This window comes from Bubalus kerabau, chromosome 1, assembly GCF_029407905.1.
Source record: "Bubalus kerabau isolate K-KA32 ecotype Philippines breed swamp buffalo chromosome 1, PCC_UOA_SB_1v2, whole genome shotgun sequence".
Classification (NCBI taxonomy): domain Eukaryota; kingdom Metazoa; phylum Chordata; class Mammalia; order Artiodactyla; family Bovidae; genus Bubalus; species Bubalus kerabau.
The window spans coordinates 77,381,889-77,409,508 of NC_073624.1; the positions used below are offsets into that span (position 1 = coordinate 77,381,889).

A 27,620-nucleotide genomic window follows, 5' to 3' on the forward strand; every position below is an offset into this window, starting at 1 on the left:
GTGTAGGCAAATAATTTTTATATGTTATGGTTGGTTGTACAGTACAAGCTAGTCACTTGAGTGTTTTATACTGAGAAACTCATTAGGCCTAGAAGGGTTTTTGGTTTTGTACAGCATTTTTTTCTGTTCCTATTTCTTTTTCTCATAAACAGGCAAAAGACTCCATCAGAGTTCATTTGATAAAGGTTTACAACTAAAATTATAAAACCTTAAAATTGAGATTTGTTGTTGTTAAGGCGCATCTGACTCTTTGTGACCCCATGGATTGCAGCACACCAGGCTTCCCTGTCCTTCACTGTTTGACAGAGTCCTTCCCTGTCTCGTGAACTCATGTCCTTTGAGTCAGTGATGCCTTCCAACCATCTCATTCTGTTGCCCCCTTCTCCTCCTGCCCAAGTCTTTCCCAGCATCAGGGTCTTTTCCAATGAGTTAGTTCTTTGCATCAGATGGCCAAATTATTAGAGCTTCAGCATCAGTCCTTCCAGTGAATATTCAGGGTTGATTTCCTTGAGGATTGACTAGTTTGATCTCCTTTCTGTCCAAGGGACTCTCAAGAGTCTTCTCCAGCATCACAGTTTGAAAGCATCAATTCTTCAGCACTTAGCCTTCTTTATGGTCCAAGTCTCATATCCATACATGACTACTGGAAAAACCATAGCTTTGTCTGTATGGACCTTAGTTGGCAATGGGATGTCTCTGCTTTTTAGTATGCTGTCTAGGTTTGTCCTCCCAAGGAACAAGTATCTTTTAATTTCATGGCTGTAGTCACTCTCTGCCGTGACTTTGGAGCCCAAGAAAATAAAGTCTCTCTCTGTTTGCATTTTTCACCATCTATTTGTCATGAAGTGATGGGACCAGATGCCATGATCTTGTTTTTGAATGTTGAGTTCTAAGCCAGCTTTTTCACTCACCTCTTTCACCTTCATCAAGAGGCTCTTTAGTTCCTCTATGTCCATTTGTTTGATCATGCTACATCTCATTTTCCTTTCCTCACCCATTCTAGTCTGTCCCCATGTTCTCTTGATTCTGACTTAGACATTTCTCAAGTATCCATTCTCTTTATTCCTTCTATCACTGTCCTGACTTAAGTTGTGATCTTTTACCTGCACTAAACTATTTCCTAGAGTTCAGAAAACTAATACTCTTCTTCTGTTTTCTTTTAAAACACACATGTTCATTTCCCAACTTGGAAACTCTTTGTTTCTCAGTTTCTTACAGAATACAGGTCAGGAGTCCCCATCCTCTTTGACCTGCCACCCTTTCCCATGTACTCATGATGTAATGAATTCTCATGCTAATCTTTTTTTCCCAGAATGCCCTCATCTCCCCGTGAATCTGCCTTTGGTCTGGATTAAATATCCATTTAGGGAAACCTTGCCTAGCCATATCCTTGGTGGTGGTTTAGTCTCTCAAGTCATGACCGACTCTTATAACCCTATGGACTGTATTCCTCCAGGCTTCCCTCACTGTGGGATTTCCTAGGCAAGAAGACTGGAGTGGGTTGCCATCCCCTTTTTCAGGGGATCTTCCCAGCCCAGGAATTGAACTCAGGTCTCCTGCATTGCAAGTGGTCTCTCGCAGTGTGGAAGACGTGGGTTCGGTTCCTGGGTCTGGAAGATACCCTGGAAAAGGGAATGGCTACCCACTCCAGCATTATTGCTTGGAGAATTCCTTGGACAAGGAGGTTCGTGGGCTGTAGTCCATGGGGTCACAAAGTGTCGGACACGACTAAGCATATCCTCCTAGGCAGTCAGTTCTCTTCTGTGCAGTAGTGTTTTGTTCTATAAACTCTACTTGATTGTGAGCTAACACAGTACAAATGCTATAAACATTTTAAAGTTCTAAACTTACAAAGCATCTTCTAGGATATAAAAGCTACTGAAATATAGCTGTCATATTTGTTTTTTCTCAAGTCTCTGGAATGCCCTGCCTCTTTATCTTTGCAATTAAGGCTAACATCTCTCATCTGGTCATGAACATTCAAGTGTGTAATAAATTAATGTTTTCCCTTCATATTTGCATCCTATATCTCCCTTTTTCCACCTGAGAAATAATGAGAGCCCTTATAAGGTAATGGAGTGGAGAGAATGGAATTGATTTCAGAGACATCGAGGTAGAATGGATCAGACTTGGTAATGGGGTGAAAAAGAGAGACAAATGACAACTCCCTGGGGTGTACGGTTTCCTAGTATACTATAGTGTGCTTTTGAAGCCTTTCAGGTGCTTCAGGTTTTAAGCACTGTAGACAGCCTAGGTTAAAAAAATTTAAGTACCATTGTGTTAAGCATTTTGCATGGAATTAGTTACTTTATTTGAATTTTTTTTAGCTTAAAGAAGTACTATTTTTTCCCATTTTCAGATGAGGAAATGAGGCACAGAGAGGTTAAATAACATGACCAAGATCATTTAGCTAATAATATGTGTTAGAACCAGCATTCTAACCTGGGTGATCTAAAATCTGTGCTCTTTAACTGTTGTTATATTTTCCTATTTTACAAACTTTGGTTTTTTTCCAATTTAAAATATAGTTAACTAAGGCCTCTTAGTTATGTGTATGTATGGAATTCTAAGATATGTAGCAAATAATAAAGCCAGTGTCCACACTGTGTTACTTAAATTCAATTCGGCAAGCACAGCAGATCTTTGAGTCATTATGTATGCCTATAGCATTTACAATTTACAGCTAGATCTGACAAGAGGTAAAAAGCTGACAGGTAATTTTTAGGACATGTCCGAGGACCTGGGGCACAAGGGGGGACACAAATCCAGCTGATAGAAACTAATAAGGTAATCTTGAGCCCCCATTAATTTATTCTTGCCTGCTTTTGAAACATTGTTGGGCTCTCCTTTCTTGTGATTTTTTTTTTTTTTTTTTGGTTCACTTAACTACCCTGCTCATGTATTGACAAGAAATCTATTAAGATTTCTTTATGTGGTTCTTCTGCAGTTGTCAGATTACTAATAGTTATACTCTAGTTAGTATATTCTCTCAGAGATGTCATCAGGTACTGAACTGAAAGGTAGCTGCAGTAAAAAGTTCAATAATAAAACTGGAAACAGCTTAAATTGCACATCATAGTGTATGTTGGAATAAGCTTCATTTACAGACAATATTAATCCATGAAAAGTGTGAAAGGAAGAATTTTTTTCCTCTTGTGAAGTGTTATAAATACGGTCAGGCTAGAGAAAATGCTATGAACAGTTTGATGGTCTGCAAATTCTGTGCTTAAGTAGATTTAGAAATCTAGTTTACGAAAAAGCCTTTTTCTTGGTGGAGTATAAAATTAGTAAGATTGCAAACATTTTCCATTTGTCCTCTCATATCAGTAGTATTCGTTTTTAAGTTACTGTTTATTTTGCAGTTCCAATTTAGTAGTTGTTTGGTTTTGTTTGTTTGGGAGGGTGTTTTGTTTTTTGGCTGTGTTGTGAGACATGTAGGATCTTTGTTCCCCTACCAGGAATCGAACCCATGCCCCTGCACTGGGGGTGCAGAGTCTTAACCACTGGACCTTTCAGTTCCAGAAGCTCCAGACGTTTTATTTTTAAGAGAGGGTACGAGTTAGTGGTTGGACATCTTAATTTTTCCTCCAAAAAAATAATTTTTTAATCTACTCAGAAGTTTTGTACTCTAACATTGTGTCTAAAAGATTAGTCCAGATTCTTTCAACATTTGAATTAGTTAATTTTATTTAAGAGTGAGAAGAGGACACAGTAATCCTCTTTAGCTACTAAAATACTACTTTGGGAGTAGGAAGCAGAAAGGAGAAATCAAATATCTCTTCCAGAAAGTGTTCAGTGGGAGAGGTAGTGTCATTTGACTTTAGGAACCAGTAGTTAAGTGTTTTTGCTTAGCCCTTTATAGTTTAAGATCACAGAATTTTCAAATGGGAGTGGGGTAGGGATATGAAGGGAGGGTTGTAGCTAAACAACTTAAGGATAGGAAAATCGCTTGAATTACCAATGTTTTAGTAGTCTTTTATTTATTTTTAAGTGGAGGATAATTGGTTTACAATGTTGTGTTTGTTTCTGCCTTACATCAGCATGAATCAGCCACAGGTATATATATGTCCCCTCCCTCTTGAACCTCTGTCCCATCCTCTACCACCCTTCTTGGTTGTCATAGAACATTGGGTTGAGCTCCTTGTGTCACACAGCAATTTTGGGAGAATTTTAATTTGACTGTAGCTATTGGACACAACTGAGCAACTTCACGTTCTTTCTTTCACTTTCTTATAACCTACTTTCTACATTTATTAATGAGATTGATTTAAAGAATAAGATTGTAGAGTTGCTGCTGCTGCTGCTAAGTCACTTCAGTCGTGTCTGACTCTGTGTGACCCTATAGACGGCAGCCCACCAGGCTCTGCCGTCCCTGGGATTCTCCAGGCAAGAACACTGGAGTGGGTTGCCATTTCCTTCTCCAACACATGAAAGTGAAAAGTGAAACTAAGAGTCGCTCAGTCGTGTCCGACTCTTAGTGACCCCATGGACTGCAGCCTACCAGGCTCCTCCATCCATGGGATTTTCCAGGCAAGAGTACTGGAGTGGGGTGCCACTGCCTTCTCCGATTATAGAGTTAAGAGCAGGTAAGTGTCTCTGGAACCCAAAAGTTGTTGGTTTTCGTACTATTCCTGCTGTAGAGCATTTTGTTTTCAACTGAAGTTACAGTTCCTACAGGACAAGTATAAGAAACTAATTTTTTTTAATTGAATTTTTGAGATAGATGCCCAGAGCATCTCATGTATGTATGTATTTTTTTGGCTGCACTGCATGGCATCCGGGATCTTGATTCCCCAACCAGGGATAGAGCCTGTGTCCCCTGCAGTGGAAGTGCAGAGTGTTAACCACTGGACCACCAGGGAAGACCCTTAATTTGTGTTTAATGTCAGGATTTGTGTAATTCATTTTCCATTGGAATTCATGATAATCTGTCAACAACTAATGAACTTAAATGGCATTTTATCTAAAAGTAGTTAACTTGTTGCTACTGCTGCTAAGTCACTTCAGTCGTGTCCAACTCTGTGAGACCACATAGATGGCAGCCCACCAGGCTCCCCCGTCCCTGGGATTCACCAGGCAAGAACACTGGAGTGGGTTGCCATTTCCTTCTCCAGTGCATGAAAGTGAAAAGTGAAAGTGAAGTCTCTCAGTCGTGTCCGACTCTTCGCAGCCCCACGCACTGCAGCCTACCAGGCTCCTCCGCCCATGGGATTTTCCAGGCAAGAGTGGGGTGCCATCGCCTTCTCTGAGTTAACTTGTTAGTGGCCTTTAAAAATTTTTAAATACTTCTTTGCTTTGCTGAAATGAATTATTAGTCTTTAAGTCATTCTTTTATTTGACAAACATTTCTGAACCAAATAGGGAACACCAAAATAAATACGGTAATGACTGACATTTAAGGCTTTTATAGACAATATGTGTTCTTATTTAACCTGCCCATTAACTCTGTGAAAATTGGAATCACTGTTTTATAGATAAAACACAAGCCTAGAAATCAGTGAAAACTCACTGGTAAATTGAATAAGTAGCCAATTTTCTAGATCTTCTTATTTCTGGAATCCATGTTTTACAACCTTGGCCTGCAAAGGTAGTATAGTTTTTACTTTTATGGTATAAGGAGAAGTTAACTTTGGTCCTCAAACTTATCTAAATGACTTCCTTATTGATAACTGAATTGGCCATACTTGACTAAGGAAAGTTGCTAAAAATGTCAGTTGAGTATTTGTTTGGTTTCACCTTCTTAAAATATAGGATTGTTTTGTTTATTAAAACATAGGTCCATCATTTAAAAAAAAAAAAAGAATATGTGTTTGCTTTTTAAGATAATCTTGATTTCAAGCATTTTCAGGGTAACTTTATGGATACAAATTTTGTTACTGGATTAATATAAACAAAGTTTACCAAGTTCCTTTGGTTTGATGGTGTATTGTATTTTATCTGGAATAGAAGTAAAGCAGTCTTTAATTAGAATCCATTATTCAGTGTTTTATAGGTCACCCTGGTGACATTTGGTCCCCAGTCCATATTTTTGCATATTTTATATGTAAACTTTCCTCTTGGAACAACCTTTTGCTTCTTTTTATACTTTACTCCCCAGTCTTAATCCTTGTAATCAATATGTATAATCCTGTACAACCAGTCTCTTCATTTGGGTTGATAGTTGAAGTATATTTCCTGAGGGAGAACCTCATGCCTAGGCCCTAATCTTAAATTAGTTTGAAAGAACCCTTGATTGACCTCACAGAACATTTTGGACTAGCATGCCAGAAGGAAGAAGAAAATGTATCTTGCCTTGGTGCCTAGTAGTGTTGATAGATAGGACAGCAAATGAACAGGAAGATTGTCCTTATTGTTTTGAGCCTTTTTATTTAGCTTTATCTGTATTGTATTTGAAAGATAATTCTAAAATGTCTATAATATTAAACCTCCATTATGTAGTTAGGAAAAAAATATTTACATTATCATTAAATTTTATTACCAAAACAGAACTTCATGGTTGGCCCTTGAATAGTGTGAAGGTTCGGCAGACAAAAATTCAGGTATAACTTTACAGTCAGCCCTCAGCATCCAAGGAGTCAGCCCACCTCCAGTTGTGTGATACGAATTTATTTTTTTAAATAAGTGGACCCACATGGTTCAAACCCATGTTGTTCAATGGACAGTGATATATCATTTTATACTAATTAAGAAGGAGTATAACAGTAGGAGACTTTAAAAAAAATTGTTTCTCTTTATAATTCTTCAAAACTTGATGTAACAATAACATTTTGGAATTGAAAGGGACCTTAGAGTTCATCTTGTCCAGAAGTAAAAAAAAACTGGTGGCCCAGAGTCCAGATCTCCATAACTCAAATAAGTATGTTGGTTTTCACAATATTCACAGTTTTTAGGTTTGGAATGACTTGAGCTGTATAAGTGTTCACTTTATTTGGCCATAATCCACACTATTTCCTAATAGTAACACCTTGCTGCTGGAGGGTTTACATGCCTACAAGTTTTAAAATAGAGCCACGCCTCTTAAATCAAAAGATAATATTGCTTTCTACAACCTTTTGTTTCCTCTTAGAAAGCAAAACAAGAGCATATATAATGAAGTCCTAAAGTATTTGATGCAGCCTGTCAGAAAGAGGAACAGTCACTATGGGCTGAGATAGTGTGAAAATACTTCAGATGTTTCTGACATTACCCTCCTAAGGACTGCATCCCAAGTATTTGTGAGTCAGGAACATTCTGTCCTGGTCCATGTGTTTTTTTTTTTTCCTACAGTGAAGGATAATAATGAATATTCTCCTATATAGAGTTAGCAAAGGAAATCACCAAGGGGCATTTTGTGCATATTGAATAATGCTACCTCATAAGACCAACTATGTTTGAAAAGTGACAGTGAAGTCGCTCAGTCATGTCCAACTCTTTGCGACCCCAGGGACGGTAGCCTACCAGGCTCTGCCGTCCATGGGATTTTCCAGGCAAGAATACTGTAGTGGGCTGCCATTTCCTTCTCCAGGGGACCTTCCCAACCCAGGCATTGAACCTGGGTCTCCTGCATTGCAGACAGATGCTTTACCGTCTGAGCCACCAGAAATCCCATTTATACCCCAAATAGCAAAGGAAGGAAGGACATTGAAGTCTTGAGCTCTCTTGTGGATCCTAAACAAATGTCTATAACTATCTCAAATCCAGATTTAAGTTCAGCCACAAATTAATTGAACGTCACCCCACCAAAGATGTTGATTTAAAAATACTGAGCAGAACAAAGCCTGATTGATAGTCTTTTATTGAAAATAGGATTTAATATCAATTTGTTGAAATGATTGAGTACTGAGCTAAATAGTACTTTGACTTTAAGTCCTTCATTACCACCCTGATTAAAATAATCTCTCCATTCCTTGCTATCTCCCTTAACTAGCTTTATAGCTTTTTCTCCGTAGTACTTGTCAAATTACCATGTTTTGTATTGATTTTATTTGTCTCAAACCACCACCCCCCCAGCTGTAAATTTTGAGGGTAGGGTATTTTATTCACTGCTTTATTCTGTTTGCCTGGAACAAAGCCTAACATGTAGAAGGTACTCATATATGCATGTTGAATATTAAGTGCTATAATACAGTAATCTTGATAGAAGTTGTTATTTCTTAGATTTTCTTATTTAATTCTCAAGTTTTAGCACAATTCTCTGTTCAGAGTAGTTCTTCAGTAAATGTCAACATGAACTAAAGAGCCAAGAGGTTTTTTACTACATATGTTTTTCATTTTGTAATGGTGTTTAAAGTTTCCGCGGTGTTTTCTGTTTGTTTGTTTGTTTGACTGCATCAGGTCTCAGTTGTGGCGCATGGGATCTTGGTTGTGTCATGCGTGATCTTTTGTTGGGGCACGCGGACTCTCTAGTTGTGGTGCATGGGCTCAGTAGTTTCTGCAGGTGGGCTCTCTAGTTGTGGCGTGTAGGCTTAGTTGCTCCATGGCATCTGGGATCTTAGTTCCCCCACCAGGAATCAAACCCATGTTCCCTGCACTGCAAGGCAGACTCTAACCACTGGACCACTAGGGAAGTCCCTCCCCAATGATTTTTAGATTTATAATCTTGTAGATCTTAATTAGGGACAGTAATGTCTGACCTTGGGTGTGCCCTGGGTCTTATTAATGAAGAATATTATATGCAACATGTGTGCGTATGCACATGTATGTGCACAGTCTCAGTCATTTCTGACTCTGCGACCCCATGGACTGGAACTCACCAGGCTCCTCTGTCCATAGAATTTTCCAGGCAAGAATAGTGGAGTGGGTTAACATTTCTTACTCCAGGGTATCTTCCTGACCCAGGGATCAAACCAATATCTTTTGCGTCTCCTGCATTGATAGGTAGGTGGGTTCTTTACCACTTCCACATATAATGGGGAAGCCCATTATATGTAATACAGAATAGTAAATATTTTTATCAATATTTTATAATTATTATTCATTGTGAGTTGAGTGATTGACTAAACTTGGCATTTTTGAGTTTATATTGGCCACCTTTTTTTTCCTGGTTTTATTGAGATAAAATTGGTGTACAGCACTGTAAAACTTTCAGGTGTTCAGCATAATGAATTGACTTAGATACACTGTGAAATGATTACCACAAGTTAGTGAACATCCATTGTCTCATATACATAGAAAATTAAAGTAGAAAAAAGTATTTTTCCTTGTAATGAGATCTTTTAAGATTTACTCTGTTAAGAACTTTTATATAACATAAGCAGTGTTAGTTTTATTTATACTACCTTTATACCTTCTGACTGCCTTCGTGTACTCCCCCCCTTTTTTTTAATTCCAACAGATTTCACCATTTTTAAGTTATAATAACATGCTACAATTACAAGACAACTCCATGACTCCTTTTTCACCTTCTGGCTTTCATTTTCATTTGTGTATTATAAATTTACTGTTGATTAGTAATAAAACTGTCATAAAAAAAACTACATCTTAAAATGATTCAAAATACTGATAGATTAGTATATATTAATATATATATATAACATTTTGTATTGACAGTGAGAGTTTCCTATAAGATACATTCCAGTTTCAGAGATGTTAAAATATATTTTAAAAATGCCTCTTAGATTTTAGTAGAATATAGTAAGTATAGCTAAATTTATAATGTAGTTCAGTTAGTTTTTAACATAACATATTCCAAACTGGTTGTAGTAATAGGAGGACTAAATTATGGATGGAAACCCACATATGACTGGAAAATAGTTTTAGTCTATGCATTGTATCTTTTTGCCTACCTAGAAGAAACTTTCTATTAATAAACTAGACAAAAACTGAATAGCAGTGCTTCTCCTACTTTCTTAGTGTTTTATTAAACTAGTAGGTAAAAGGGTAGAGCAGTGATTCTCAGATGAGGGAACATCAGTTCTGCTACACTGTATCGAGCAGTAGCCCAGACCATTGCTATTACAATTATTTTTAAAGCTTTTACTGATTATTACTATGTGCGAGGACTCTTGAGGGAAATTACCACATTTCATATGCCAGTCATTGTTTGAGGTTCTGGGGATATAATAAAAGACAAACATTGTCATTTTTGTGGAGTTTACGTTCTTGTATATCCATCTCACAACCTTACCGAATAGGCATTACTGTCTCCATTTTCCCTGTAAGGAAGGTGAAGCTCTAAAAGGTTTCATGACTTGCCAAAGATTATACAAAATCAGGATTTAAAATGTAGATGCTGTGAACCACTGTTCATAGCATGACAGCTATGCTGTCAAAATTGTCCTTCTTTGGGGGTCAGTGAATGAGAGCAATTGTTTTCAGTGACTCAGACAACAATTATCATAACCCCTTTGAAATTCTGATATAACTCTACCCATCTTAAAATTATGCATGAAATTTTAAAAACTGAACTAATGGCCATTGCCAGCCAGTCGGATTTGGCATTCATAATGAAATCCTCTTTTTATCTTTGGCTTAGAATCTGTAAACAGTTTTTCAAAGCTGGTGTAGTAGAAGGCACAGATTTGAAAAATAGGTAGTAGTTCCAGTCTTGGCTTTTTTTTTTTTTTTTTTTTTTTTTTTTTAAGGAAAATACTATCCCAAGAGTTGGTACTTAGTAGGATTTAAATAAAAATATTTTGCTTTTTTGTCCATATAAGGAAACATTGGCAAAAAAATTAATGAAAGAGGATGACTTAACTTCATTTGTGGTTCCTTCTTATCAGTGTTTCTTGTTAGAAAGCTGCTTATTGGTAAGTTAAATGTGTTTTGTCACTGTGTTTTTGTATTTGAAAGTCTTGATAATTTTCATATTTCCTACTTGAAAATTTGAAAAGTTTTCAATTTCTTGTGAACTTAGGGCTCTGCAGTTACAATTCTTGTTTGTGTTACTAAAATTAAATTGATAAGTGTTATTTATAATTTCCACAAGCTGGAAACAAACCAAAATATCCATGAGCTGGTGAATGGATAAAGAAAATATCATCTATATCCATACTATGCTTTTTATCAATAATAAATAGAAGGAACAAATTACTAATAAAGCAGTAATGTGGGTGAACCTGTCTCATTCTAGCAATAAGTAATACTATGGATAAATGAAGCAACTGGGAAGAAAGAAGGACCCTAGTCATCTCATTAAGAAATGTAATTCCCAGAAATGTTTACTTTTTATAGTATGTACAAGTGTCCTCGTTCACAGCTTCCCATTTCTTAGAAAACAAAAACCTTTTGGTTTAGTTTTTCTTTCTAGCTTGTTTACTTTGTGAGGATCTCTGAAAATGCTCAACTACTGTAGAGTTTCCAGTTTTTCATTTTCAGTTTCCTGTTCAGGTCTTTAGACCATTTACAGAAAGAAAGAACATATTTCTCTTTCAAATTTCCTGAAGTTAATTTTTTAATTTTGTTTCCTGTGTTCATTTTGTTTATAGTTTTAAATGTTGACCAATCTACCCCTGAAATAGTATATTTCCTAAATAGATTTTTCTTCTCTCCAGGCCAGTTTTTTTTTTTTTTAATATGCTGGACTGTTTGAATCTGGTCTTTACTGTCCTGCTCTTAATCTCTTTCTTCTATGATAAAATTAAGTACTTAGTAATTCAGTTGGGATTCTACAACAAATTTCTGTTTGTCTACCTGAGATTTAGAAAAATCTTTAAACATTACTCCAACTAAATTCTAGACCAGTTTTTAAGTTCAGTTTCTACAGCTCTGACTTCTTTCTACTCTAGCAATTTAAGAGATTTCTTTGCTAAGAAACTGTTAAGAAAGGTAGTGCATTTCAGTGGTATGGTCAAGGAGTAAGTGGAATAGAAAGGCATTTTGGGAAGTATGAAGAGACAATTGTTCAGAGAGGGTAGGTTTCCAAAGGTTTGAGCAGGGGAGTAAAGGAAGGCTGTCTTAGTCATCTTATTTTGAATCTTTGGAATACCAATTAGAGGAGTTAATTATTGAATGTTATTTTTTTCTCATAATTTTTCTGTGTTTATAATTCCTTTGAAAGTGTTAATTTTTACATTTTAAAAGTTGGCCATAAGTCCTGTTGTTACGCTGTATGTAGTTGTCAAAGTCCCCATTTTTGTAATTTACTGATGTAAGTGCAAGAGTCAAAAGATTATATTGGAAGTTTATAAAAGACACAGAAGTTTTTCCTAGAAAAGGTATGGCCTTGACAAATAAGAAAGAGATCACTAGAGTCAAAAAAAAAGGTGTTGGGGTAATTAACTGGAAAGAGATACATTGGGAACTGTTTGGATAATGGAAGAGTTTTAAATGTTAATGAGAGATGTGTTTGAGGTTGGAGGGTATTGTCATATGCCAAAATTCGTTTAACTGTATGCTTAAGATCTGCTTGTTTACTGGATGTAAATTATTCCTCAATATGATATAAAGTGAAAATGAAAGTAAGTGAAAGTAAAGGTCACTCAGTTGTGTCTGACTCTTTGCGACACCATGGACTGTATAGTCCATGGAATTCTCCAGGCCAGAATACTGGAGTGGGTAGCCTTTCCCTTCGCCAAGGGATCTTCCCAACCCAGGGATCGAACCCAGGTCTCCTGCATTGCAGGTGGATTCTTTACCAGCTGAGCCATAAGGGAAGCCCAAGAATACTGGAGTGGGTAGCCTATCCCTTCTCCAGGGTATCTTCCCAACCCAGGAATCAAACCGAGGTTTCCTGCATTGCAGGCGGATCTTTACCAACTGAGCTATGAGGGAATATGATATGATATAAGTGTGCTTTAATTTTTTTTTCCGTTGAGGCATTTTATTTTCATATTTGTATTATCCCTAGAAAAAGAATCCCAGGAATTTCTCTCCTGTGTTTTTATCTTGCTTCTTCATGGTCCGTGATGCCAGCTGAAGTTGTCAGTTCAGTGAAACCATACTGACAGGTTAGGAGCATATTATTCTGCCATTTTTCTAGATCTTTTAGTGGCACCTCAAATCTAGGGGCTGATCACTCCACACTTGTTTGACCTGCCTGTGAGGTTCACAACAGTTTTCTCAACTCTGCAATCATTGATTTCAAATTCACTAGCGTAATCATCGGAGAAGGCGATGGCACCCCACTCCAGTACTCTTGCCTGGAAAATCCATGGACGGAGGAGCCTGGTAGGCTGCAGTCCATGGGGTCCCTAAAAGTCGGACACGACTGAGCAACTTCACTTTCACTTTTCACTTTCCTGCATTGGAGAAGGAAATGGCAACCCACTCCAGTGTTCTTGCCTGGAGAATCCCATGGACGGCGGAGCCTGGTGGGCTGCCGTCTGTGGGGTCGCACAGAGTCAGACACGACTGAAGCGACGTAGCAGCAGCAGCAGCAGTAGCAGTAGTGTAATCATGCTTCATTATCATATTAGCACAGAAACTGACTGGAGCAAGCCTAGTAAGAAACTGTCACTTGCCTCTCCTTTCAGCATTATTGATGCTCTTGAGAACATCAGCTGGGACTTTCGTGTGCACCATTATAGCAGCACACAGAGTTTAAAAAATTCTTCTTAACAAATGTGTTCTTACAAACAGATCTTCAGGTCTCTTGACCAAGCAGAAATTAGGAACGTGCCCCATTATCAGCCCCACAGTTCATGACCCTGTAATGCTGTCATGAAAGTGAGTAACCCACGGTGAAGTTTGGCCCATCACTCACCTTTGCCTAAATTGGTCACTGATTGTACTCATCTTCAACCTTTAGTGCTTGGGGCCAGTTTCAATTTCACTGGAGGCTTTTCAGACCTACGTGTCCATCCATTCCAAACAGCTCTCCCTTATACAGTGAATGTAAACAAAACAGTTCAGGACAAAACAGAACATGAGACAAAATTTTGCACAAGTACAAAAAACAAAGCAAGTAGCTGAAGAATTATGAACTAATGGCAAAAATATGTATTAAATAGTACACTCCAGGCCAAAATCAAAAGCCTAAATTGCCTTATACAAAAACCTACTTGGTATAAATCCTAGAATAACAGATTTAACAGTGTGAGTTCAAGGGACTGATTGGAGCGCCCATCGTTGTTGTTACTGACTCATGTGATAGGAAAATCTGAGAACAAACAAGTTGGACACAGGCAGCCCATTCAGTACACTTGTTTGTCTGAGGGCATCATTTGGAATGATGCCAGATGAGCATCTTAAGTGGACTATCAAAGAATGAGCAACACCATTCAATAGCTGAAGTTATTGATTACTTAAGGAAAAGCTACCCTGGTCTGATATTGCCTGCCCTGAACAGAGCAGACTATTAGTCTTACAGAGTCTTTAGGGAATTTCAAAGTCCAAAGATCCACAAACTTTCAAAGGCAGGAATGAATTAATTACAAACTGTAAAAGCAGTGTCAGTCAAGTGAGACAGTTGCTGATTGTTGGCATTTTGCTGGGTGTTCACTGAAGTCTCTCTTTTTTTTTTTTTAAGTTATAACAATTGCAAAGAAGTGAATCAAAAAGTGGCACAGCCCAGCTACCTAAAGGATAAAAGGTGCAGGGAAATAAGTCTGTCTGTGTTAAAGTTAGTTGATTTGCTCTTTGGGATGCTGTTTAGTAAATTATTGACCCCAAAGTTACCATGTTCCCTCTAGCTGGGCTAAGAAACACAAATTTGAAGGTGTCTTTCATTAGAGTCCTAAGTTTATTCTTAAATATTTCCCAAATATTAATGTAGGTCTGTGTGGTTGGATAATGTCTATGTGGAACTGAATAGAATTACCACCTAAGTAATCCTATTTTTAAATGACTTTAAAATAAATAAATCTGACTTCAGCTACACATTTACAGAAAACAACTTATTTGTCATAAATTAAATGCACACTGCCATGTGGGATATTCTTAAAAACTGAAAGGTGGTTCAACTTTTATTTAATATCTTTTTTCATGAAATATCTGGTAAGAACTGTGCAGTTCACAAAAGTTAAGGAGACAGTGTTCCAGGACTGGAGAGAAGTCTATGGGAATGATAAGTTCACTAAGTTTAGAAATAAAATGTAGCAACTAGTAAGTGGGAAAGTTAGCAACTGACTTTTTTGGTATTTTTTTAATTTGGTCTCTTCCAGCTCCCCCCACCCCCACCCCCCAATTAAGGAATGGAGAAAAATACAGTACGTGATCCATGTATTTAAAGGCACAAGTGAAGGAGAAATTTTTGAAAAGTTGTCCTTGGTATTAAACACGGCATCCTAAGGAGAAATAAAAGGATGGCATATAGTAGTAGTGTTAGTTGCTCAGTCGTGTCCTACCCTTTGGCAACCCCATGGATTGTAGCCCTGTTCGAGGCTCCTCTGTCGATGGAATTCTCCAGGCAAGAATACTGAAGTGGATTGCCACTTCCTTCTCCGGGGGATCTTCCCAACCTAGGGATTGAACCCAGGTCTCTTGGGTCTTCTGCATTGCTGGGAAATTCTTTTACCATCTGAGCTACCAGATAGATAAAGCACAGGATTTCTTCCAAGAGTATGGACCAGAAGGAAAGAACATATAAAGCGGTTTAATACAAAGAAATATGTCAAAGTGAGTCCATTCTTAATTGACTGACTTTCAGAAGTAAGAGGCTATCAATAATAGGCTGGTCACAGAAGCATATTCACTAAAGTAAATGGTTATTGGTGGGTTAAATGTGTTCAGACCAGTCCTGGTATTGTGTTACTATAAGTAAAGAACTGTCATCTCTTGATTGAAGAGGATTTAAAGCCTGGTCTGGTGGCTACTTTTGTACCATAGCCACTGGCAAATTATTATTTTTTTTCCTAGAAATGTGGGAGCTTTGTATTCTCATGTTATTCCCCATCCTGGAAACTCTCAGGAGCTTTTTTCTCTCTCAATAGTAAGCTGAAATTTTAAAATGATGAGCCTTGGTATGGATTGTTTCTTTTGGGTTTTATGTTTATTTGATTTCCCGTTTCATCATACCCGTTTCATCAGTAGACTTTTATCGGCCTGGACACTCATGCTCTTGAGATTTACTTTTGATTCTCTGTGCCACCCCATCCACACACCACCCTCAACCTTCTCTCACACACACACGCACACAAACTTCAGTAATAGATATTTGGTCAACTTTCTCTGCTAACTCATTTACCAGTTATGTATCTCAGAGGCCAGCAAGTTTTTTCTGTGAATGCTTCATATTAATAGTAAATATTTTAGACTCTGTGGACCAGATAGCTTCTGTTATAAGGACTTAACTCTGCCATTACAAGACAGCAGCCACAGACAATACACAAATGAATGGATGTGGCTGTATTTCAATGAAGCTTTATGTACAAAAACAGGGAGTTGGATTTGTTTGCAAATCCCTCGTCTGTCCTGTTCATCTTTACCAGAAAGTTAGCTCAGTTGAGGGCAGGAATTTTATTTGCTATTCATTGGGGATATCCTTGTACTTAGTAGACCTCAAGTACTTGTGATTCAGGATTACAGGTGGTTCAGAAAAGAGATACCATGTCTATCACTGCCATCTTTTAGCCAACAGAATGCCCCTTAATGCAGTTTTTCAGTTCCCCCCCTTTTTTCTTGATAGAGTATTTTATAGTAACTGAATATAGGATAGGACTAAGAATCATGTCTAGAATTCTGCAGTTTCTTTCTTGTGATGTTTTATAAGGAGCCCTACCAGTAGCATCCTTTAGTAAGTTTGTGAAATGCTCCATCTTGGTATGGTATAGTAGTCATTTTAAATAAATGCTTGAATGTTTTGTTTATATAAGAAGCACATGAATGCAAAGATATTACTTAAGAATTCTTTTTTTTTTTCTCTTAATAAGGTACTAGCTTTTACAAGTTTGCACCATGCGTGAGTATAAGCTAGTCGTTCTTGGCTCGGGAGGCGTTGGAAAATCTGCTCTGGTAAGACATTCTCACTGTACCCAAGCTATTCACTCTTAAGACATGTTCTTTTTCTGTTGAGTGTTAGGTTTTGCTTATTTTTTTTGTTAAGGTGAAATCTCATTGATTTTAGAAGTAATATAATATTTTTCTTATAATTTAGTCAACTTTTAGTTGTATCTGAGTAGATCATATTCTCTCTGGAACATGGGTTCCAGACCAGAATACAGTTTGGACTTGAGCCCAGTTTGGACTTGGGCACATACAGGTCTATGTCTGTCTGCATTTCAGAGCAAGATAGAAATAAATTTTGGTCCATTTCATTGTGAGTCGGCTTAAAATATAAATTTTATGTTATAAAAATTAAATAACTATATTTTTAAAACTTTTTTCCAAGTTTACCTTTGACTGTCCCACAATGTTTTTTATATCAAGAAATAGTAAAGTAAGAAGGAAGACACAACTTGACAGTGGTAGGTAGGAAGGGGAGAAACTTAGGGGAAATAACTTGGTGGATAGTTCAGAGTTCAGCAAAGCCCCACCTCAAGATAGACTAACCATCTTACTTTGCCACTTATTTGTCACATAAACACCCAGCACAGAATTTGACTTGCTTGGATCAAACTGAGAAGTGTGTACAATGGAGTATGAACTGTGTTTTCATTTGTAAATATATCCAAAGTGATGGGGAGGCATTGTGAGTGTGCACGTATGTGTGTTCACCAAATAATTAGCCACTTTCTAACTAAAATTCACATTTAAGCCCTAAAACTGAAATAGGAACCATTTAACAATTTTTAAATATATGAGCTCTAAATTTAGACCTACCCAATAAAGAATGTTATGATTATTAATTTTTAAAAAAAGCTTTCTGAGGTAATTTTCCCACCAAATATTTATGTTCAAAGGTAGTTGTGGTTATTTTTTTTTTATCAGTGGTATAACTACTTATGTGAAATTAATATTTTTAATGTGCAGACTTGGATTTGTTCTTTTTGAGGGAGTATAATGGTATGTTAATTTTTTTCAGACTGTACAGTTTGTTCAAGGAATTTTTGTTGAAAAATATGATCCTACGATAGAAGATTCTTATAGAAAGGTATGTTACTTTAGAAGGCCTTTGCTTTCAACTTTACTGTAAACATAAATTATTGTTTTTGGCTTAATAAATATTAAATGTTGTCTATAGAGTATAGGATGAGGAACAGAGTTAATTTATAAAATTAGTGGGGAGAACTCACATCTGATTATTTCCTGGCATTGCATGTTTACCAAGAATCTTAATCACTCTTGCTTTATCTCTCTTTCTTGCTCACAAAGAATTTTAGGTTTACACTGACCCCCAAGTTGTAATTTGTTGCTATTTGACTTTAGAGTTGAGACATCCACTTCAGGTGGTAGTTCCATGTTTCTCCCCCCTTTCTGCCCACCAAAGACTGAATGACTCTCAGGCTCCCTGCTTTTTATATAAAGATATAAGTACAAAAGTCTCCCTAACCTTCCTATTTACAACTCTTTGAGAAATTTCCACTGCTCATAATAGTAGAAAAGTTTATTTCTATGTTCATTTATATAACACGTGACAATAAAACTTGATATGCAGACATTTTTAATTTAGAAGGGAGAGAATCACCCCACTACCTTAAAGCAGCCAGCCTGGCCCCTGCTGCGGTGCAGACACTGTGTTTCCATTCCTTTTCTGTGTCCACAGTCTGCTAAAACTAGAAACCCTTTCTGGACCCCAGCTCTGAGGCAGCATTACTCTTTTTTCCGCATCTGTATCTTTTTTTCCTAGGAAATGTTAGGTTTAAAGGGTAACAGGGATATATAATTTATTTGATAGCTCTCCTTCCTTGCTACCAAAAACTTTGTTCCAATATAGTGAAGGGGATGTAGTTATAAGCAAAAGGAAAGTAAAGTGTGGCAGAATTGATATAGATAGTTTATTCTGACATTATTGGAACTATTACTGCATTAAATAAAAATTTTTTGAGCTGATTTGAAATTATTTCCTCTCCAGAATTAGCTGCTGAGTAATTCACATTGAGGTTAGAGCTTGTATATCTTGTAGATATCCTTATATTAAATTGAGAACTCATGGTTTTTACACTTAATGCAGTTTGAGGGTCAGTAGACTTTAGTTATCCAGCTATTTTTTTCTCCTGTTAAAGTATGTATTACTTGAGATTAGTATCGAAGTTGCTATAATCTGTGTCTGTTTTAAATATCGTATTAATATTATATATATTAAAGTAGTCTTATATACAGGAAAAAAAAAATGAAGATCTACCTTAATTTCCCCCCTAGCAAGTTGAAGTAGATGCACAGCAGTGTATGCTTGAAATCCTGGATACTGCAGGAACGGTATGTAAAACAATACCAAAGTATATGCACAACTTGTGCAGTATTGACCTTATAAATGCTAGCATTCTTATAGACAAACATTATTTAAAAGTAAGGCTTGCGTTAAATCTTAAAGCTGTCTTATCCTCTTGAATTCTTTTCTTGTGTGCCTGGGTCATTTACTGAAGAAATAAGTAGAAAATTTGTATGAAAATTTTCATAGCTTCACTAATACTTTTAATGCAAGTTAGACTGTATTTCCATATATTGAATAATGTGGAAAATGCCTGAGATTCCTCAGTGACTGTGAAGTATTTTGAATAGTATCTTTCATCCTTCAATATATTTACAGAACAGCTAGATCTGATGGTATCTGAAAGTGAAGGGAAGATTTACTCTGGATGTGTGGTATTCATTCATCTAATGTTTGAGTACCTGATACATGTCGTGGCTTGTATTCTTACACTCAAAAGCTTACAGTCTAGCAAAGGAGGAAGTGTGGGAAAATGGCACCATGTAGGTAACTTGCTGGTGGACCTCGGAGAACTGGAGCATTGTGAGCTAGCTGTGAGTAACGGTGATTCGATTTGGGTGCCTTCCATATGGTGTCTTGAAAAGCTGCCTTCAAGCAGCATTTGAAGATGGGACATTTCCACTTGAGTGCATTTACTGCACAAAAATCTGCTCTGGTATATTATTTTTAAATAAAACACTTATTTCTTGAAATACCAATTTTTCAAATAGCCACGGACTACAGTTTTAAGAGATGTTACATAACACTACTACATTCTTCTTTGAGCTCTAATTATAGACTTAGAAAATTGTCAAATTCACTGTCAAAACATTATTTTTTTAAAATGATTCTTTCTTTCGACTATAGGAACAATTCACAGCAATGAGGGATTTGTACATGAAAAATGGACAAGGCTTTGCATTAGTTTATTCCATCACAGCACAGTCCACATTTAATGATTTACAAGATCTGAGAGAACAGATTCTTCGAGTTAAAGACACGGATGATGTAAGCTGGCTTCATAATAAATATATTTTCTTTCAAACACTTACTGTAGTGATATCTGATTTAAAAGTTTGAATTTAAATCCAATTTAACCTTCATCTATTTTGAGGAGTTTGTTTTTCAAAAGCTTTTTCTTTGAAAGGGAAAAACGTACCTTTAACACTATATATAATGTAAAAAGTGAGAAATACCTTCCTCTTGTGTAAAATAAAATTTATATCCTTCCTATTTTTTCCTTCATATTTTTAAATCTTGCGTTTGGTGGAGAAGCGGGAGAGGTGTCGGTGGCAAATATTACTAATAGAGCAGATAATGTTCTGGTAGATTTAAGAGCCTTTTTAATAGGAATCAGAACAACATGTGAACACATCTCAAGCAACTGTGACAGAAGGAGCAAGAAAGCCAACAAATATATTCAATTCTAATGTTAAGTAACATGCCCCTTCCGAGTACACCATAATGGAGTTTAACCCTGTAGGAAACTACAAAAGGATTTTTTAAATTCCTTGTCACGCTGTGTATATAAATTCATCTTGCATCAGAATCACCTGTAAAGCTAGTTAAAACAGATTGCCAGGTCCCACTCTCAGAGTTTCTGATTCAGTAGGTCTGGAATAGGGCTCAGAAATTTGCATTTCTAACATATTTCCAGATGGTATTGGTGCTGCTGGTCTGGGCATCACACTTTTAAGAACCACTGTACTAGGTATAGTTTAATTATAGCAAATATTTCGAGAGCTTGGGAGCACCTATTAGAAATATCCTCATTTCCTGGACTTCTGAAGCAGGAGGACTTTGGGGGGGACCTTAACATACTTAGGGCTTCCCTGGTGGCTCAGACAGTAAAGCGTTTTTCTACAATGCAGGAGACCTGGGTTCGATCCCTGGGTTGGGAATATTCCCTGGAGAAGGAAATGGCAACCCACTCCAGTACTGTTGCCTGGAAAATCCCATGGACGGAGGAGCTTGTTGCAGGCTACTGTCCATGGGGTCGCAAACAGTTGGGCATGACTGAGAGACTTCACTTTCTTTCTTTTCTTTCTTTAACATACTTAAAGCAGCTTTAGTTAGTAAAGCTGTTTCACCAGTGTCTCTGGTGACTACTATAGTTTTCTATCAGTTACATTAAACAGGTATTTATTAGTATAATACTAGGTATCTGTTCCTTAAAAAGCCACAAATCTTGATTTTCTAGTTTGGATTTTTTCCAAAACTACTTCAGAGAGCCAATCTCTAAAGGATTAATAGGAGTTTTACAGAATAAGGATTATTTTTCCCTGTAGTGTCCAAAAACATAATTAATATGGTCTAGATTTTTAGTAAATTAAGGTGATTTTAATTTTTGGCTTTTCATTTAGACTATATGAAAAGCTAAAAATTCTACCTTGAATTTTATCTACCTTCTAAATTTATCCTTTTTTGTGTTACGAAATTGAGAATGAGTTATTTGATAAATACTTGTTAAGAAGCCAAAAAATCTGAAATTTATTTATGTCCCTTGGAGAAACACTTTAAAATTTTGGAATATATTGACTTTTTATGATACTTCCTTTTGCATTTTCTTTTTAATAGGTTTTGTGTTTTCTTACTATAATTAGTTTGTTGTGAGGAACTTCCCTGGCAGTCCAGTGATTAAGTCTGTGCTTCCACTGCAAGGGCATGGCTTCAGTCCCTGATCAGGGAGCTAAGATCCTGCGTGCTGCCCAGGGTGCCTAAATTAAAAGTCCGTTTTGATACAATTTTAATGGTTTTTCCTCCCTGTTTTATAAGTAGATCATAGCTAGTTTTCTAAAAAACCCTTATGTGACAAGTTCTTAAGTTAATTGTTAATGCTTTTATATTTAACTATCAGTTTAGTACACCTTATTAATTTAGTGTTTTTCTCTGGCATAAAATAAAATCTAATCCTTATGGTTGACTCTTAGAATTTTGATTTGAATTTATGTAGCATATTTGTTTACTTATTTGTTTTTACCCATTTAGGTTCCAATGATTCTGGTTGGTAATAAGTGTGACTTGGAAGATGAAAGAGTTGTAGGAAAGGAACAAGGTCAAAATCTAGCAAGACAGTGGAACAACTGTGCATTCTTAGAATCCTCTGCAAAATCAAAAATAAATGTTAATGAGGTATGGTGTAATAGAACTCTTGATTTGGAATTTAGCATTCAGAATTAATGGAAAATAATGAGTGTGTATTAACACAACCCCAAGTTAATTAAATATGTTAATTAGCATGCTAACAAGCAATACTACTATTTGAACCTCTTTATTAAACACTGGTGGTACAGTAGAATTTACCATAAAATGAGATAAGATTAGATGGAAAAGAATAGGGGTGGGGAAGACAGATTTAATCTTCATATGTATGAACAATGTTACGTAAAAGATGAAGACAAATTCAAGAAGGCATGAATGGCTCTTGCCTTAAAGGAACTTAAAATTATGTTGTAGAATAAGAATACATAGAGTCAAAGAAGAGTAAAGGATTGTTCTCTTGGATGATGGTAAATGTTCTGAGTAAACTAAGGTCTCTGCAGCTACTCAGTATTTACTTTAAGGAGAATGATGTTAGCCCTCCCAAAAAATAAACAGAAAAGCACTTGACAATTACAGGAATACCTGGCTTTACTCTCATTCCTTAAACGAACAGAATATTTGCTTTCTGGAGAAGAGTTATGGAAAGTTAATTTTTTCATTGTACTCTCTCACTTGTAGTTTTGGGTGCAGGGTGGGGGGGTGGTTTCCCTGCAAATCAAAATAAAAAATTAATAAATATTTGCAGATCTTTTATGACCTAGTGCGACAAATTAACAGAAAAACTCCAGTGCCTGGGAAGGCCCGCAAAAAGTCGTCATGTCAGCTGCTTTAATATACTAAATGCATTGTAGCTCTGAGCCAGGTATGTTAATTTATCTTTTCTTCTGTTTTGTTTGTTTCCTCTAATTTTTAACCTCAGCTTTATTAAAGGTCAAAAAGGCAAGTATAGAATTTTCTGTTGTAGAAAACAAATGGTTACTTCTTACGAGTTAATATGATATCCTAGTAATTGAAATAATTATTTCACTTATATATGATCATGAGAAGTAAGATATTCCACATAAGTATTCTAAATGAGTTTATCCGATATATACTCACGTCTCAGTGGGTCACTGGTTTGTGCTGACAACATAGTGATGATCAAAACCAATCTTCTCTGCTCTCTTTGTTGCCTTAAGCTAATTAAGGTCTAGTGTAAAAGTCAGACAAACCATTGCAAAATATTATAAATGCTGTTGGCGGAATAAATGCAGCATGGTACTGATAATTAAAACCCCTGACATCATGTACCAGACAAAGTACTGCCTATATGTTACTTGAATTCTCACAATTCTGTGTGGCAGAATTATTATATATTCCCGTATTACAGATGAGTGAACTGAGGCACAGAAAGATTGTTCAAGCCCTATAGTTAGTGAATAGCAGAGTCAGAATTGAATCTAATGATCTGAGTACATGGCTCAGAATTTGAACTGATTCCCAAAGTCCATAATTAGTCACTATGCTATTATGGGTACTATCAAGAGTATTTAATTGGGGCACCAAACCAGTCAGATGTGAACTATGGATTCAGGGAAAGTCTCAGAGTGAAAGCATCTAAGTTGAAATCTGATGGATAAGTAGAAATTAGAGGATGAAGAGTTCCTGGGCAGAGAGAACCATGGATACAACCTTGAGATGAGACAGCAAAGGAAAATTGAGCAAACATCACTATAACATAGTTTTTGAAAACAGTTATATCAAATGAGTTAATACTTTCAAAGCAGTTAGTTCAGTACCTGGCACCGTGGTAACCCCTCATCTGTTAGCTGCTGTTTGCCAAGTATCATTAAGCCATTTTGTTTTTACTGTATTCTTACCCTTGGGAGCTTCGGATGTTACTAGCTCTGCTTCTTCCCATGTTAAATGACCCTGTACAACCATAGTACTCTGATTCTGTAGTTTTCTAGAGTTTTGTCCCTACTCTCCACTTAATGATTTTCTGCTTAGAGATACAACTTTTCATTTTTTATATCCTCTCCTTTCCAACCACTTGCCCATTCTTAACAGCACACTTGTGCCTGAGCTCACATTGCCATCTGTCCTTTCCAATTTGCTCCATTCGATCTGCTAAGATTTAGAAAACTTAGGAAACTCATTCAGTCTCTAAACAAGGGCTTAAAGTTCAAAGCATTTGTGGAAATTATTTCATCAGCCACATCTATATTAACATTTTGGAGCAAGTCTGATTCCCAGAAAACCAATATAAAAAGGAAGGATTTTTTTAGCCCAGGCATATGTACAGAAAATCATCCAAAGTAAATAAATAAATGACAGACTGATGAATTCTGATTTTAGCCTTTTAAGTTTAGTTAGATAAGATTTTAGTGTAATAACAGCCGTTTCTGACATTTCTCTTAAAGTAAGTAGGATCTGTTTTATAGAATTAAATATATATATAACTGTCAACTGTAGAGAGCCTTCATGAAATAAATTTATTTTATTGACTTCTCTACAGCAGCTTTTTAGCCACTTACTGGAAGAGTAGGGAAGAAAAGTCTTGGAAAGCTTGGTTAGATGTGCATTCTGTACTCATGATGTCATTCTAGGATTATAAACACTCTTACAGACCAGCCATTTTGTTAGTATTGCTGTCTGTTTGATTCTAGTCAAGTCGACTTGATGTAAAATTTTAATATGGGGTTTTGTTTTTGTTTTTAGTTTTCCTGCTTTTAATCTTTGGGAGGTAATACAAAAAAATTTGTACATTCAACTTTCATTTGAGTGGCTTTCAAGAAGGCAGCAGAATATGTCTACCCGTGCTTTGCTGTGAATCATAGTACATGGTCATAATGTAATGATGAGGATAGGAAGCTGTATTATATTTATTTCTGACACTTTAGCACTGTTGTCTTAATATGTCCTTTGGATCTTTAGTGTGCTATTTACAACCTGTGTTTTCAGTTAATTTTCTCCTTTTGACAGGTCTGAAGAACTGTTGCCCAATTCAACAGTGCCAGCATTCCAACTTTGTTAAACCTACCAACATCTTAAATGGACTTTCTGTGGTGGTACCCTTTAAGAGGCGGATGAAAACTACTACATCAGTTTGCACATTCTAATCACTTTCCAGTATCACAGAGAGATTTTTACTTATATAATAGTCCTAGAGTATGCAGCTGGTAAAACCAGAGGCTACAATCCAGTATTACTGCTAAGAGACATTTTTCATCCACCAATGTTGTACATGTATGAAAATGGTGTACTGTATACTTTAACACACCCCATACTTTGTATTGGAGAGTACAATAATGTAAATCCTAAAAGCACCACTATTTTAGCATAATAAAAGAAAGTCCAAAGAGCTCCTATATAGACTACTCCAGATAACTTTGCTTCTTTGATACTTGTAGCTTATTGTAATTTTTTTTAAGAAATTCAAGGTCATTATCATTGTATTGTACAAATAAGCGCTTTGATTAACACAGCTATATAGTTTTTTTAATTTTTAAAAAACCTGTGGAGACAGTGATCTTGTCTTTAAAATATAATAGTCCTTCAGTATAATGTCTTAGATTAAAGACGTTGCCTTTAATATCTGTTGGGAAGGAAATGTCCAGACTTTTCAAATCTTTTATTATATGTTTCCTTTTTTGTTTACATAGGGAACAATGTTTATAGTTGTGTGTACAGTGGGGGTCTACAACAAGAAGTGTATATTTTCAAACAATTTTTTAATGATTTAACAATTTTTGTAAATCATTTTCAGGCTTCTGCAGCTGTAGATTCTCACTGTGAATCCCCTGCTTGCTCATGCATAAGTGTATTTGCAATACCAAATATACAGGTTTAGTATTTTTGCCTGTTAGTGATTGTTTCCCATGTGTAACGTTTTGGTTGAGATGTTAAGTGGTGGAAGAGTACTGTGGATGTGAATGTGGGAAGTAATTTTAATCATGTGTAATTGGTCACAAGGCCTAAGTTGCAGTAACTATTGCTGTTTTATTTAACAATGCCTTGTTGCTCTGTATGCATTAAAGTTTGGGTGTAAAGATTGTGTGTCTATCCAACAGGGAGCCACAGTATTTAAATTGACCAACCTAATGTTACAACTACTTTTGAGGTGGCCAAATGTAAACTAAAAGCCTTAATTAAAGTGGTGCAATTTTGTATAACTTAGCATCAGTAGTTCAATAAATTTGGATTGCCATGCAAGGGCTTGCATTATAATTACTTGCCACTTGAATGTGTTTTGTGTAATGTTTAACAGTGCTAGTTAAATAAATATGGGTTTAACTTCTTTTTAAATGTGATAGGTGCATTTTGCATAGTGTGGTTTCATAATTTAATGTTTGGGCAAGCCAGACTCATTTATTAATTACAGAAATGATGAGAGAAAAATGTCAGGTATTTTTCTTAGTATTGTTTGAATATCCCACATAACCATCTTTTGAATTTTTCCTTTGGAAAGAGTTCTGTAAATCAAGCAATACTACTTATAAACGTATGCCTTCTGGGTAGTGTTCAGTAGCTCTTTGAGGTATAGGAGGAAGAATTGAAAATACTTCAGCAGGTGTTACACTTACAGATTTTTTTAAACTAGAGGATGCAGTTACACTTATGGTCATAAAAATCTTTTAATGAAGTGGACTCAAGTACTACGTTTTATATAATGGGTCTTTGTCTCATATGTGCTGTAATTCCGTTCTTTTTTGAAATCTGTAAATGAATCTTAAACTTTCTCAAAATATTTTCCAGCCACTGGAGAATATCAGCAGTTAATTAGTAATACCATCTAATTTAGGGATGTCTGTTAATCCCTTAGATACTTGGTATTTGAATGAGACATTTAGAAGCTTTTATTTTAAAAAGAAAGAAATCTTATTCCTTACATATTTAACTCACAGAGTTCCATGTATTTAAAGGTTCAGTGTATCTAAAGAAAAAACTGTTGTTCTCTCAGAAATCCCACTTAACTCACTTGTTTTGGCAGAATTGTTTTTATTTATAGTCATTGGGAGAAAATTAAATCTGAAAAAAGTGGCATTGTGGAGCATTGAAATCACTTCAATTTGTTATGTCCTGTTATATCTCTGGTCCTTTTGGGGAGCACCACCATTAATTCAGGAACTTTAATAAATGTTTGTTGCCTACCAGCTATGTGCCAGGCTGAATTCTAGGCTCTTAAAAACATAAATATTCAACAGATAAACTTGAGTAATTTCTATATCTGAGGATAGAGCAGAAACCAAGGTCAATTTAGGACCCTGCCCTCCTAGAATTTATACTCCATTTAGGGTTTTTCAGCCTCAGCACTTTAAATGCTGTGTGCTAGATAATGAGTTTTCCCCTCATATTATGGGATTTTTAGCACCATCTCTAGACTCTACCCACTGGATGTAATACCACCCCCAGGTTGAAACAACCAGAATTATCTCCAGATATTGCCAGGTGT

The 27,620-nt window shown here is 36.2% G+C and overlaps 1 protein-coding gene across 3 annotated transcripts in view; it reads left to right on the plus strand.

The window, feature by feature from the left end:
• The window catches only part of RAP1B (RAP1B, member of RAS oncogene family), a 44,679-nt gene extending 18,201 nt beyond the window's left edge, over positions 1 to 26,478 (plus strand). For 2 of the 3 annotated variants that reach the window (XM_055579970.1, XM_055579962.1), the window contains exons 2-8: positions 16,728 to 16,809; positions 17,819 to 17,887; positions 19,096 to 19,152; positions 20,012 to 20,152; positions 22,133 to 22,276; positions 22,932 to 23,048; positions 25,151 to 26,478. In XM_055579970.1, coding sequence (XP_055435945.1) covers positions 16,753 to 16,809; positions 17,819 to 17,887; positions 19,096 to 19,152; positions 20,012 to 20,152; positions 22,133 to 22,276; positions 22,932 to 23,018 — 555 coding nt within the window. In that variant the 5' untranslated portion in view covers positions 16,728 to 16,752 and the 3' untranslated portion in view covers positions 23,019 to 23,048; positions 25,151 to 26,478. Of the gene's footprint in view, positions 1 to 12,766; positions 12,867 to 16,727; positions 16,810 to 17,818; positions 17,888 to 19,095; positions 19,153 to 20,011; positions 20,153 to 22,132; positions 22,277 to 22,931; positions 23,049 to 25,150 lie in introns of all 3 variants that reach the window. The other variant, XM_055579979.1, reaches the window with a different exon arrangement.
• Positions 26,479 to 27,620: the final 1,142 nt, after the last annotated feature.